The sequence below is a fragment of the Neofelis nebulosa genome, chromosome 8 (assembly GCF_028018385.1).
Source record: "Neofelis nebulosa isolate mNeoNeb1 chromosome 8, mNeoNeb1.pri, whole genome shotgun sequence".
Classification (NCBI taxonomy): domain Eukaryota; kingdom Metazoa; phylum Chordata; class Mammalia; order Carnivora; family Felidae; genus Neofelis; species Neofelis nebulosa.
In genome coordinates, this window is record NC_080789.1 from 119,864,424 (window position 1) to 119,879,003 (window position 14,580).

General features: G+C 42.1%; 1 protein-coding gene across 2 annotated transcripts in view; it reads left to right on the forward strand.

Moving 5' to 3' along the window:
- Window positions 1-14,580, forward strand: part of PRTFDC1 (phosphoribosyl transferase domain containing 1) — a 100,799-nt gene that overhangs the window by 6,103 nt on the left and 80,116 nt on the right. For both annotated transcript variants that reach the window (XM_058681680.1, XM_058681679.1), the window contains exons 2-3: window positions 4,134-4,240; window positions 10,220-10,403. In XM_058681680.1, the coding sequence (XP_058537663.1) occupies window positions 4,134-4,240; window positions 10,220-10,403 (291 nt within the window). The remainder of the gene's footprint in view (window positions 1-4,133; window positions 4,241-10,219; window positions 10,404-14,580) is intronic.

Consider the following 14,580-nt stretch of genomic DNA (forward strand, 5'->3'; position numbering starts at 1 on the left):
CTCCCTCTTCCTCTTCTTCTTCTTCTTCTTCTTCTTCTTCTTCTTCTTCTTCTTCTTCTTCTTCTTCTTCTTCTTCTTCTTCTCCCTCTCCTCCTCCTCCTCTTCCCCCTCTTCCCCCTCCTCCTCCTTATTATTATTCCTCTTCTCCTCCTCCTCCTCCTCTTCCCCCTCTTCCCCCTCCTCCTCCTTCTTATTATTATTCCTCTTCTCCTCCTCCTTCTCTTCTTCGCCCTCCTCCTCCTCTTCCTCTTCCTCCTCCTCCTCCTTCTTCTTCTTCTTCTTCTTCTTCTTCTTCTTCTTCTTCTTCTTCTTCTTCTTCTTCACCACCTCCTCCTCCTCCCCACCTCTTTCTCCCCCTCCTCCTCCTCCTCCTTCCCTTACCCCTTTCCCCTTCCTCCTCCTCCTCCTCCTCTTCTTCTTCTTCTCCCTCTCCTCCTCCCCGCCTTTCTTCCCCTCCTCCTCCTTCCCTTTCCCCTTCCTCCTCCTCTCCTCCTCCTCCTCCTTCTTCTTCTTCTTCTTCTTCTTCTTCTTCTTCTTCTTCTTCTTCTTCTTCTTCTCTTCTCCTCTTTCTTCTCCTCTTTCTTCTTCTCTTTCTTCTTCTTAAGTAGGCTTCAAGCCCAGCACAGAGCTTACTTCAGGGCTTGAATTCACAATCCTGATATGAGGACCTGAGCTGAGATCAAAAGCTGGATGCTGAACTGACTGAGCCACCCAGGAACCCCTTTTTTGATCTTTTGGTATCATTTTTTGGTACTTATTCACCAGGAAATGTCCTAGGAACTCTAAGATCTGTTCTATCTTTCTCTCTCTCTCTCTTTTGTTTTTCTTTATTTGTTTTAAACAATAGACATGTATTTCTCATAGTTCTGGAGGCTACAAGTCCAACATCAAGGTGCTGCCTGATTTCATTCCTGGTTAAGACAGTCTTACTGACTTGTATGTAGCTGCCTTCCTATTCATCTCTTTGTGTCCACGCATGGCAGAGAGAGAGAGGTAGAGGGAGGGTGGGAGGGAGAGAGAGAAAAAAAAAACAGAGAGAAGAAGATCACTAGAGATCTCATTATTTTTCTCTTATGAGAGCACTGATTCCATCACAAAGGCTCCACCCTCATGACCTAATGGCTTCCAAAAGGCCCCACCTCCTAATGTCATCGTAATGCTTCAACATATGACTTTTAGGGGGGCATCGTATCGTAAAGGCAGCTTCTTTGCAGTCACCTTCCAGTGGGGTTGTTCCTACCTGCTTTGGAGACTCTCCGTTCTCTGTTAATCCTCACCCCAGCCCTGTCCAGAGGTTTTATTGTGTCTTATTTAAAGGAAGCGGCAACAGAGTCTCAGACAGGGTGAGTACTTTCTCTGGCATCACAGCCGAGTAAGCGTCAGAGCTGAGGTCTAGAACACAGAGAGGAATGTAGGCTCTGAGATGCAGCCAGCGCAGGAGGCAGTAAAGGATTTGCATGGTCGGAAGAATGGGCTCAGAAGACCACTAGTGAATGATGCCACCACCTGGAAGGGTTCCAGGGAGTGGAGTGGGTAAGCGTGTGTGGTCTGGAAGGGGAGCCAGAAAATGCCGTGCAGCACTTGAATGATCACCCTGGGGCCTCGTGCTGGTTGGGGTTCTTACCTGGCCTTTACTGTGGCCTGCCAGAGGATCTTCTGGAGGCTCCTCACATACAGCTGGTGTTTAGGCTCTGACAGGGACCTGTGGTGTTAGTGATTACAGCAGGCCCAGGGAGTTCTCAGGGCTGGAAAACAGAGCTGCTCTGTGCAAATTCAACAGTTGCACGCAGCCAATTTGCTGATAGAAGCAGAGCAAATGTGATACTTTTCAAATATGCAGATGACACACACCATTTGGCTAACAATCTGCCGGTGGTAAATGTGAATTCCCAGAGCCTTGAATAGAGGTGCTCTGTATTACAAGGAGACAAACCAAGACAAATCAGTTTGGGCTGGAGCTCAGGTAGGATTGGGTAGTCTGCGGGTGGAGAACGTGTCATTCGTTAACTCGTTGAACATTTTTGAGCACGTACTATATTCCAGATCCGTGTCCTGAGCACTGGGGTGTCAACAGTGAATCAGACAGAGTCTCTGTCAGAAGGCACTAACGTTCTAGTCGGGGGAGATAAGACAGAACACAGAGAGACATCCATGTGTCACATCCAGTGGGAATATGTGCTGTGAAGGAAAGTAAAGCTGGGTAAAAGGGAGACAGCGATGAGTAGGAAGGAAGGGGGTGCTCTTTTATGTAGGTGATCAGGTAAGGCCGCTCTGTGAAGGTGACATTTAAATGGAGACTGGGAGGAAGTGAAGTGTAAACCATGTAGAAATCTGGGGGAAGAGTACCGTAGGCAAGAGAAATAGCAGGTGTTGGTGCAGGAGCATGCTTGGCATTTTCAAGGATTGGCAAGAAGAATGTGGCTGAAGCAGAGTGAAGGAGGAAGGGAATCCCTGCAGACGAGTCAGAGAGGTAGCTCCTGTGGGCCACAGTGAAGACTCTGGATTGTGCTCAGAGGGAAATGGGGAGCCCTTGGGAGAAGATCAGCAGAAGACAGCCATGACAGGATGTGCATTTCTAAATGAGCGCTCCAGCTGCCATGTTGGAATGGGGTGGAGGTGCCAGCGTGCAAGCAGGGAGGCAAGCCTAACAACTGTGGCAATGGTGCCGGAGAAATGATGGTGGCATGGACCGGGAGGCCGCAGTCAGGATGCTGAGAGCCGGTCCTGGTTGAATTTTGAAGGAATTGATCATGGGATTTGCTAATGGGTTTCGTGAGGGAACGAAAGAAAGAAGCCAACAACAACTCCAACATGTTGACCTAAGCAAGTGGAAAAATAAGTTGTCCTTTGCTAAGATAAGGAAGGGATAAATTTGGAAGAAAATGCCACGAGTTTGGTTTGGCTGGCATTCCTGAACCCAGAACTGGAGTGGGAGTGGGTGGGGGCTGGACCATAAGTTGCCCTTTCAAAACCTGAGCTAAGGTTTTGAGTCTTGGATGAGGAGGATGGAAAGTAGGGGGACATCCCAGCATTAAATGAAGTAAACGAGTTCTATAACAGGTAAGACCGAGTGAGTCAGAGGCTAGAAGAGGCAGGAGTCTTCTCAAGGAGCCTGAATGAGAGCCTTTAAAAAGATAGAGAGCTACAAGGAGCCCGTTTACAAAGAGTTTGGGAGAAAAAATCAGAGAGCAGGCACAGTCAGCAAGGCTTCCAGAAGGAAGTGGGGCCTGACCTGAGCTTCTGTGGAGGAGGCTGAGCTTGAGATACAGAGGAAGAGGGGGAAAGAAAGGGGCATGCGGGTGCAAGACAGACACATGCACAGAACCCAGAGAGCTGCGAAGGGTCACAACTTGATAGAAGACCACTCTGAGGATGGGAAGGCGATGGTGTCAGGAATTGGGCTGGGAAATTAGGATGGCTGTGCATTATGAAAGCTTAAAGCTGAAGAGAGGAGTCTGACAGAAACGTGCAGGAGTCATTAAAGAATACGAACCTGCAATACAGCTATGGAATGAGTTGAGTGCTAACACGTCCCTGTTGCATCCTTTCTCCATGATCTGAAAGTAACACTAACTCACTCTTCACCTTCATTTTCTCTCCCACATCTTCACTTTTCTAACCATACAACTTGCACAACCAGTGCTCAGCAAGAGTGGGATTTGCTGGCACTCTGTCCACTACATGAATAGGCAGTTTCTGGAGCAGTTTTTCCTGCTAGGACCGGCTGGAGTTCCATATTAATATAATTATGAACATAGTGTCACTTATAGTCATACACGATGTAACGTAGACATAAATTATGTATTTACACATATCCGCTCTTACAAACACTGCTGTCAGGTGAGCCGTAAGACAGTAAGTTGATATTTCGTCGTATAACCCGCCAAAAGTTAGGAATGGAATTCTGCGTTCATTTCAGGACTAGATTCTTTATCAGTTTTCGTGAAACAAATTTCCCACTGATCTTTTCATAGGTTGACAGAATGTAATTTAATGTCATATTGATCGTCAGACCTTTTCTCTGTTTTCAATATTATTCTTTTTGTTCCAAATGATCCTCTTTTTTGTTTATTTATGCTTTAAAAATAAATTTCCAATGAAAAATATTGTAACCGAAGTAATTTGATTTGCAGATTACAGATGACTGGCCAGGATATGACTTGAATTTATTCACGTATCCACAGCACTATTATGGAGATTTGGAGTATGTCCTCATACCTCATGGCATCGTTGTGGACAGGTGAGTGTTATTTCTTGGCGTCAGTCTTGGTCCTGTGCTGGCTGGCCCTCTCTTGTGTGAATCATACAATACACTTTACACCCCTCCTCCTGAGTCTCTCTCACATAGAGGTAGACAGAGCTTTTATAGGACAGAGCATTTGGAATAAAATGAATCTCTACTTTGACTGAACTATTTACTGGACATTTCAGGGGAAATGGTAAGAATATATATATTATAAGTAGCAGCCTCAAAATAACAGTGTCTTGTGCAAACTGGTAAAAAAAAAAAAAGATTTGGGAAAGCATTGCTCTTTTTGGGGGAGGGGAAGCATTGCTCTTTACCTGACGACCTCTGTCTTACATTTTGTCACAGACTCTTGAGTTAACCTGGAATAATTAACAGGTGAACTTTGCCTTCATAGGACACACCCTTAAAGTCCAGGCTTTTCCTGCAACTAGCATTTAGCTGGGATCAGGCAACGTATCACAGATCGGCCAGTCTGTGCACGATTATGTTTTCCAGGCAGTGGTAATATTTTGGGAATAGGAATATTTTCAGCTTAAAAATATCTGCACAGCACTATTTCTAGAATACTATTTCCAGTTCTTTCTGACCATCCTATATAGATATTCTTTAGCCCCTTCCTAGCCAGTTGCTTTTCCAAAAGACAACATTTTCTCTCCTGTTCTAAGCCCCTAAGTCACCATTTGTTTCTTGGTTTTCAGAGAGCCTCCTCCACTTGAGTCTGCCATAAGCATCAGGATTTAAAGGTCATATACCCCGTTTCACAGAACCGCTTAATGCCCAAGCTATTACCTTTCCATGTACCTCTCATTTCTTGTGCAAAGATCAAATACATAAGCCTTCACATGTATATGGAAAGCAAGCTTCACAGATTTCACGGTGCACTCCCAGGAACACAGAGGTTCTTCAGACACCCAGAAATGGGGGTGGGAGAGGCACCAGGGAATAGGAGCAAATTGAAACTTTGGACTCCCCACCCCTTATTTTTCCTTAAACCAGAGTACTTTTGCCTCTATTTTTAAAAATCTGTTTTATTCTTCCGAGTTAATATTTAACTTTATGAAATAAGTCCTTAGCCAAAGTAAAGTATGAAAAACACAAGACAGTCACATTCCCAGGATATTATCTTTCCATCAATTCCTGTCTGTAAGCAAAAGGAAATGTCATTCTTTTCTCCAAGATTTTTCCATTGGATAAGACCTGCATATTGCATGTTCTCTCAAACTATAGCATATTATTAAAATAAGGTCTAGTTTGGAGTTTCTTGTGGCCTAACATGGCTGTCCGTGGAATACAAGCCCCAGTCTTCAGAAGGAACAAAATGTTCTGTGATCAAATAAACTTGGGAAATTTTGCATCTCCCGAATGGCCAGATCTCCCTGATGGCAATTCACATTAAAGATATGGAAATTCCTGCAAAAAAAGAAAAAACAAAAGGGAAGGAAACTTGCTTGACTTTAACAATTACACCAACTTTTGTTGTGCAGTAAAACACTTGTATTCAGTTTCCCTCTTAACAATTCAGAGCCATTTTTCCCTTAACACTGGTTCGAGAACCCTCTGGTTTAAACAAATTCCTGCTTTTCCCACCTTAATTTTGTATCTTTAGTTAATTGCATCCTGATCTGGTATAAGATTGAGTCCTGGTAAGGCTACCCAAAGCCAGTCCCCAGTACAGGAGACTTACCCAGTGAAGTTGTTAGATGCAATTTCTTGAGGCACCTGGGTGTCTCAGTCGGTTAAGCATCCAAGTCTTGGTTTTAGCTCAAGTCATGATCTCGTGGTTCGTGGGATCAAGCCCCGCATCAGGCTCCCCACGGCGGTGCAGATCCTGCTTGGAATTCTCTGTCTCCTTCTCTTTCTGCCTTTCCCCAACTCTCTCTCACTCACTCTCTCTCTCTCTCAGAATAAACTGAAAAAAAATCTTTTAAAAAAATGCATACTCTTACGTTTTATGTCTGGAAATTTTGCTTCAATGGTTGGGGGTGGAGCCCAGGAATGAATTCATTAAGATATAATTTACATATTGTAAAGTTTACCCATTGTAGATAAATGACTCAATGATGTTTAGTAATTTTTTATAGTTGGGCAAGCACAACTATCATTTTATAATATTTCTAGCATCCCCAAAAGTTTGTTGGCTGTCAATCCCCATTCCTACCTTCAGCATCAGGTGGTCACTAGTCGGATTTCTTTCTCTATAGATTTGTCTTTTCTGAACATTGCATATAAGTTAAATCATACAATACCTAATTATTGATTTACCAGTCGATAGTTATTTGGATTTCTAGTTTGGGGCTTCTATGAACATGTCTCTATGATCATTCACATGTAAGTTTTTGTGTGGATATATCTTTTCATTTCTCTTGGATAGATTCCTTGGAGTGGTATTCTGTGTTTGATAGTTAAGCTTGAGAAACTGCCACTTATTTCCAAAGTGACTGTACCATTTTACATTTCTACCAGCAAGGATGAGGGTTCCAGTTTCTCCACATAGTTGCCAACATTTAGTATTGCCTGTCCTTTTGATTATAGCTGTTCTAGTGGATATATAAAAATATCTCATTGTGATTTTAATTTGCATTTTCCTAAGGATTCATGTGTTTGTTATTTATTTATTTATTTATTTATTTATTTATTTGGAGAGATGACTATTTAAGTCTTCTGCCATTTTTACACTGTGTGGGTTGTCTTCTGATTGGGTTGTAAGGGTTCTGTATATATTCTGGATACAAGTCCGTTACCAGATATATGATTTTTGAATATACTACCACCTTAGCCCGTGGCTTGTCTTCATTTTCTTATTTATATCTTTTGAGAAGAATGTTAAAATTTTTTTTTAACGTTTATTTATTTTTGAGACAGAGAGAGACAGAGCATGAACGGGGGAGGGTCAGAGAGAGAGGGAGACACAGAATCCGAAACAGGCTCCAGGCTCTGAGCGGGTCAGCACAGAGCACGACGCGGGGCTCGAACTCACGGAGCGCGAGATCATGACCCAAGCCAAAGTCAGCCGCCCAACCTACTGAGCCACCCAGGCGCCCCAATTGAGAGAAGAATGTTAGATGCAGTATTCTATAAGTGCTAGTTAGGTCCAGTTGATTTATGGTACTGTGTGGTTTAACTATATCCTTTTCTGACTGCTAGATCTATCAATTACTGAGAGAGGGGTATTGAGGTTTCCGACTGCAAGAGTGGATTCATCTATTTTTCATTGTAGTTCTGTCAGTGTTTGACATTCTGTTGTTGGATGCATGCACATTAAGGATTGCTATGCCTTCTTGGAAAATTGACCTCTTTATTGTTATATAATGCCCCTCTTTATTCCTGATAATCTCCTTGCTCTGAAATCTGCTTTATTTGAAATCAGTAAGTTGCTCCTGCTTTCTTTTGATTAATGTTAGTATAGTATGTCTCTCTCCATCTTTTTACTTTTCATTTATGAGTGTCTTTGTATTTATAGACAACATATGTTAGGGTCTTTTTTTTTTAATCCACTCTAACAGTCTCTGCCTTTTAACTGGTGTATTTAGATCACTCACATTTAAAGTGATTATTGATATAGTTGGTTTAATATCCACCATATTTGTAATGATTTTCTGTTCACTGCCCTTGTTCTTTGTTTTTTTTGTTTTCATCTTCTACTCTGTGGAAACTGTCTCCCCCACAGTGTGTGGACTCTGATGACATGCAATTTATTTTTCTTGTTTTTACTTGTAAGTCTCACTTACTAAGGCTTAACCCCTGTGTCTGAATAGCTTAGTCTTCAGTCTAAGATTGGTTAGAGATTGTACTCAAATACCTCAAGCCAGTAAAGCTTCTGCTTTCTGCTGATGAATGTGTGTGGAGGCTGGCAAGTACATTCAAATTGCCAGCATTTTTCAAGTTTTCCCTGGTTCTTATTTTTCACTGTGCTTTCTTCTGCCTCTTCTGCCCATGCTTATAGGCTCCATCTTTCAGGAATGTATGGGTAGCCTGGTCCTATGCTTGTTTCTGCTGTGCTTATGTATAGCTTCTGGTCAACTTGGGATATGTGAACAGTTTATTGTCTACCCCTCTCCCATGACCCTAACCTTCCAAAACTCCCTATCAAATCCTTGACTAGACTAGTCTGCCAGTTAGTTGCTCAAAAAGGAAACTTTGTGATAATGGGGCCATTGGCTTTCTCTGTTCACATGCTACCAAGATGGCTGCACTAACTGATAATGCTCCCAGCCAGGTGAGCTCTCTCTGGCAGTGCCCCACCCTGGTTGAACAACAGAGCTAACGTGGGGCTCAGGGAGATGGGAACATTATTTCTACCCATTGTTCAACGTTTTCATGAATAAATGATTCTCAGTTTGTTATATGCCTCTAGTTAACTTCCAGAGTGCAGAAATGGTTGTTTCTGACAGTTTCATCCAGCTTTATAGTTACTTTTTTGTAGAGAGGGTGTGTTGACCACCTCACTCCATTATGCTGAAGACAAATGTCCCTTTGAATATCTGGCATGCTGATATACATTTTCTTGATGATCATATTTTGAGAAACATCACCTGAAGCCTGGTTGCCATTTTATATGTATATGTGTGTACATATGTAAGCACACACACATACATATAAGTTATATAATCTATAAAATATATAATATATTAGATATGTAGAACATATGTAATGTAATGCTTTCTGCACACACACACATACATATCATATATTCATATATATATATATATATATATATATATATATATATATATATTCAGATCATTCAGTTAACTCATTTTAAATCTAATTCTGTCTGAAGTGCCAGTAGGAGTTTTTTTTGTTGTTTTTTCGTTTTTTTTCAAGACAGTGCACATGTGCGTGAGAGTAGGGGAGGGGCAGAGAGAGGGGGGGAGAGAGAGAGAATCTCAAGCAGGCTCCACGCTCAGCACAGAGCCTGATGCAGGGCTCAATCTCACAACCCTGAGATCATGGCCTGAGCCGAAATCAAGAGTCAGACACTTAACCGACTGAGCCAGCCAGGCACCCCAGGAATTTGTTTTTTTAATATGCACCTTAGATCCTGCCTCCATTCAAGGTTTTAATGTTGTATGCATGTATTGGTAATGGACTTATAGACATGAAACAATTAGAAAAAATACAGTGATGGTTCCAAATTAGGCATTGGGTGCCAGCCCAAGCTGCATCACTGCATAGCTCCAGAGAAACCTCATTCACATGGTGCTCCATGGAAATGATGTCTACTGGAAATTGCACTCCGGGCACCCTTCACATAGGTAATGTGCCACCTTTGTGAAATAGGAGACAGATGTTATTCTTTTTTTTTTTTTTAATTTTTTTTTAAGGCTTATTTATTTTTGAGACAGAGAATGAATGAGGGAGAGTCAGAGTGAGGGAGACACAGAATCCGAAATAGGCTCCAGGCTCTGAGCTGTCAGCACAGAGCCTGACGCGGGGCTCAAGCTCACTGGCCGCGAGATCATGACCTGAGCCGAAGTCGCACACTTAACCGACTGAGCCACCCAGGCGCCCCCAGATGTTATTCTTTTGATAGTTTCTATGGGCTTGACTTTTCTTCCCATGTCCTCTAGTGTTATAAGGTGGGTGAGTCATTCTCCCTTTCCTCTCTCTCTGCTATAACATCACCAGATACTTTCACAGCATTGTTGTTAAGGTTATCAACCAGGCTCTGGAGTGATAAAATAATAGCATTCATGATATTTGACATATATTTTACACCTTACTAATTTTTGTGACACAGAGAAGCAAAAATGTACTATTGACGATGCAGTTATCAGAAATGTGTTTTGAATACTCTCTCTTTGTCCAGCTTTCACAAAGCTTCTTTATCTGTAGCCTTCTGTCTCCCAACGTCTTCCACGTTCTCCTGCATAATCTAATGTGTGTAGTGCATCGTGCATTTTTTTTTGAAAGAAACAAAAACACTCAGAAGTACTTATGCTTTAATATATCTTGTAATCCCTCTTTCAGAACTGAGCGGCTGGCTAAGGATATTATGAAAGACATAGGAAACTGTGACATTATGGTCCTGTGTGTGCTTAAAGGAGGTTACAAGTTCTGCGCGGATCTTGTAGAACATCTTAAGAACATCAGTAGAAATTCGGATCAATTTGTCTCTATGAAGGTTGATTTCATCAGACTGAAAAGTTACAAGGTAAGTTATTTATTCCATTTTCATTATACAATGTTTAGAATAGAGAATTTTCTAGAATAAAAGAATTGACAATGTGATGAAAATGAAGAATAATTTTTTTAATTTGCTGTATGCAATCTATAGTTCAAACAATAACGTCTGTGGGGAGAAAAACCCTCTTTCTGTTTTCACATATATGGAAAGTTGCTTGAGGAATGATTCATGGTTTCTTTTATGGTTATAAAGCTGAGTGGCCATTTCCTGGTGACTAGCCTCACAAGCGAGTGTGTTAACAATGAGTGTTAAGAAGGTCTGGTGAGCACTGACGTGTTTCCGCTCTGTATGTCACCGTTGGGCCTGGAGTTCTGTGGGAGGGTGTCCAGCCGCAGAGAGGACAGTATTAGTACTTGGGTGACTGCAGTCATGGCCTGGAAGTGGAGAAGGGAAGTCTGTAGGGACAGTGGGTTACCAAGTGCAAGGAGACAAGCTCAGAGAACCTCCAGCAGAAGGCCCCTCCACCAGTCTATCCTGGGCTCTCTTGGTCAGCACTGGACAGAACCAAGGGAGATTTTTCCCCAAAGGTGTCATCCCTTTTGTGTTCCTCCTTCTATGATGTTACCTTCTGTGATGCTTTTTGATTCAATGGATAGTAAATCATTAAAACCAGCCTACTATTGGGTCACCTGGTGGCTCAGGCAGTTAAGCATCTGACTCTTGATTTCATCTCAGGTCATGATCTCACAGTTCATGGGATTGAGCCCCACATCAGGCTCTGTGCTGACGGTGTTCGAACCTGCTTGGGATTCTCTCTCTTTTCCTCTCTTTCTGCTTTTCTCCCCCACCCATTCCCTCTCTCTCTCTCTCTCTCTCTCTCTCTCTCTCTCTCTCTCAAAAATAAATAAATAAACTTAAAAAACTAGCCTACTATTTGGTGATGAACTGTTGGAGTCAAAACCATGAAATTATTCTCATTGATTAAACTGGCTTGACACATTTTAATTCACTCTTCAAATTGGTTTTCTATTGCTGTGTGACAAATTCACTACAAACTTAGTGGCTTAAGCCAATATGCATTTATCATCTCAGTTCCTCTAGGTCAGACACTGGGCATGGGTTCTCTGCTCAAGAGTCTTCCCAAGTTCAAAGTCAAGATGTTAGCCGGGGTGGGATCTCGGCTGAGGTTTGCAGATGAGTGACCTTTCCACAATCGCTGGCTGTTGACAGAATTCAGTCTCCACTTCCCTGCTGACTTGAGGCTGGAGATGCTTTCAGCTCCTGCAGGCTACTTTCGGGTCTTTCCCGGCACAGGAGAACCTTTCCATCTTTTGAGGGCCTGGCCCCTCTTTTAAAAGCTGACCTGATTAGGTCTGGTTTACCCACGATATGCTCCCTTTGAGGAACTCAAAGTCAACTAACTAATCCCCTAATCACGGGAATGCCTTCCCATGGTTACTAGTCTCACCCACACTCAGTGGAGGAAATGAGGCAGAGTGTATACACCAGGGGACAGATAGGCATGGGTCTTGGGTTCTGCCCACCACTCTCTGTGATTCAGTTGCTTCAGCTCTTGAGCAGCTGGCAAATTGTTTCTCATTTCTTAAGACGCTCTGTATTCTCCCGATGACCTCTCAGGCCAGAATAAAGCGGTTTTTGAGGCGCCTGGGTGGCTCAGTCGGTTAAGCGTCCAACTCAGGCTCAGGTCATGATCTCGTGGTTCCTGAGTCTGAGACCCATGTTGGGGCTCTGTGCTGACAGCTCAGAACCTGGAGCCTGCTTTGGATTCTGTGTCTCCCTCTCTCTCTTCCCCTCCCCCACTCACACTCTGTCTCTCTCTTCTCTCTCTCTCTCTCTCTCTCAAATGATAAAAATTAAAAAAAAATAAAGCTGGTTTTTGCAGACATCTTAACCTTAAATGGTTGGTTTCATCTTCTCCTGGAAACCATTCCTTTAAGTTCCTTTCATCTTAGATGAAGTCACTGTGCTTCTTTGAAAATTTTTTTTCTCATTTACTTGGCTCTGATACTGTTTTTTCCCGGGAAAACAGGTTTTTAAGCTCTTTTAAAAACTTAAAGTCGATTTGTTGAGGTATAATTTATATGCAGGAGATTTTATCTGTTTGAGTTTACAGGTCTGTAAGTTTTGACAATTGCATACAGTCATGTAAGTCGCCACAATCAAGACATAGGTCAGTTACTCACCGTTAAAAATGCTGTGTCCCTTTGTGACCAACTCTTTCCCCAGATCCTGGAAACCACGGATATAGGTTTTCTGTCCCTAGAGTTTCGCTCTTTCCGGAGTATCATATAATGTAATCATATATCACATAGCCTTAGTAAATCGTAGCGTATTTCATTTGAGATTCATCCATGTTGTTAGGTATACCAGTAGTTTATTTCTTCTTATTGTCAATTATGGTTTCATTATATAGAGACATCCTAGTTTTAAAATCACTTATCAGCTGAAGGATATTTGGTTTGTCTCCTTTTTGGGGTGATTATGAAAAAGCTGCTCTAGGTATTCACGAAGAAGTTTTTGTCTGTACTTACATCTGCATTTCCCTGGAGATTCCTAAGTCGTATGGTGGTGTATATAAGAAATCGTAGTGTATATAAGGAATCACCAAACCGTTTTTTAGATGGATTGAATAATTTTGCACCTTCACCTGCAGCAGATGAGAGTTCTGGTTGCTCCATATTTTCAACACCACTTGGTTTTGCAATGATTGTTTGCAATGCTTATATATCACTGTGGTTTTAATTTGCATTTGTTTCTGTGGTGAAGTGTTTGTTCAAGTATATTTTCATAAATTTTTTTTAACGTTTATTTATTTTTGAGACAGAGAGAGACAGAGCAAGAACGGGGGAGGGGCAGAGAGAGAGGGAGACACAGAATCCGAAGCAGGCTCCAGGCTCTGAGCCATCAGCCCAGAGCCCGACACGGGGCTCGAACTCACGGACCGCGAGATCGTGACCTGAGCTGAAGTCGGACGCTTAACCGACTGAGCCACCCAGGCGCCCCTCAAGTATATTTTCAAAAAGTTGGGTAGTTTGCTTTCTTGTTATTGAGAGTTCTTTATCTATTTTGGCCACAAGTCCATTATTAGGTTCCAGCCAGTGGGTTGTTCTTCATTTTCATAACGGTGCTTTTTTTTTCAAAGAGCATAATTTAAACATTTCTACAAACTCCAATTTATCAGTTTTTTTCTTTTATGGATCATGCCTTTTGTGTATCTAAATAGTCTTTGCCTCGGGACGCCTGGATGGCTCAGTCAGTTGAGTGTCCGACTTCGGCTCAAGTCATGATCTTACAGCTCGTGAGTTCGAGCCCCTCGTCAGGCTCTGTGCTGACAGCTCAGAGCCTGGAGCCTGCTTCAGATTCTGTGTCTCCCTCTCTCTCTGTCCCTAACCCACTCGCATTCTGTCTCTCTTTCAAAAATAAATAAACATTAAAACAATTTTTAAATTATCTTAGCCTCATTTAAGGTCACAATTTTCTGTTCTCTTTAAAAAGTTTCACAATTTTAGATTTAAATCTAGGTCTATGAGCCATGTGGTGTTATTTAATAATAAGGCACTCTTTTTTGCAAGTGACTATCCAGTTGTTTCAGGATGGTCTGATGAGAAGACTGTCTTCTCCAATTGTGTGAGACCTTTGCTCTTTCACTGAACACTTGACTGAATCAGTGTGGGTCTATTCTGGACACTGTATCTAGTTCTATTCATCTGAAGGCTTATCCTTTCGTCAATACCACACTGTTCCGATGACTGTGGCTAATTAGTCTGGATATCAGGTAGCATGTACTCTTCCAACTTTGTTCTTTTTCATAAGTGTTTTAGCTATTCTACTTCTTTGCCTTTCCATGGAAATTTTATTTTATTTTTTAAATATTTGTTTTTTTTATTTTGAGAGAGAGAGAGAGAGAGAGGGAGAGAGAGAGAGAGAGAGAGCGCACGTGAGTGGGAGAAGGGGCAGAGAGAGAAGAAACACAATCCCAAGCAGGGCTTGATCGAACCCCACATGGGGCTCAGTCCCATGAACTGTGAGATCATGACCTGAACCAAAATCAAGAGTCGATGCTTAACCAACTGAGCCACCCAGGTGCCCATCCATATAAATTTGAAAATCATATTGTTGATTTCTACAAAGCAACCTGTTAAAATTTTTATTGGGATTGTTTTGAGTCTATAGATCCATTTTC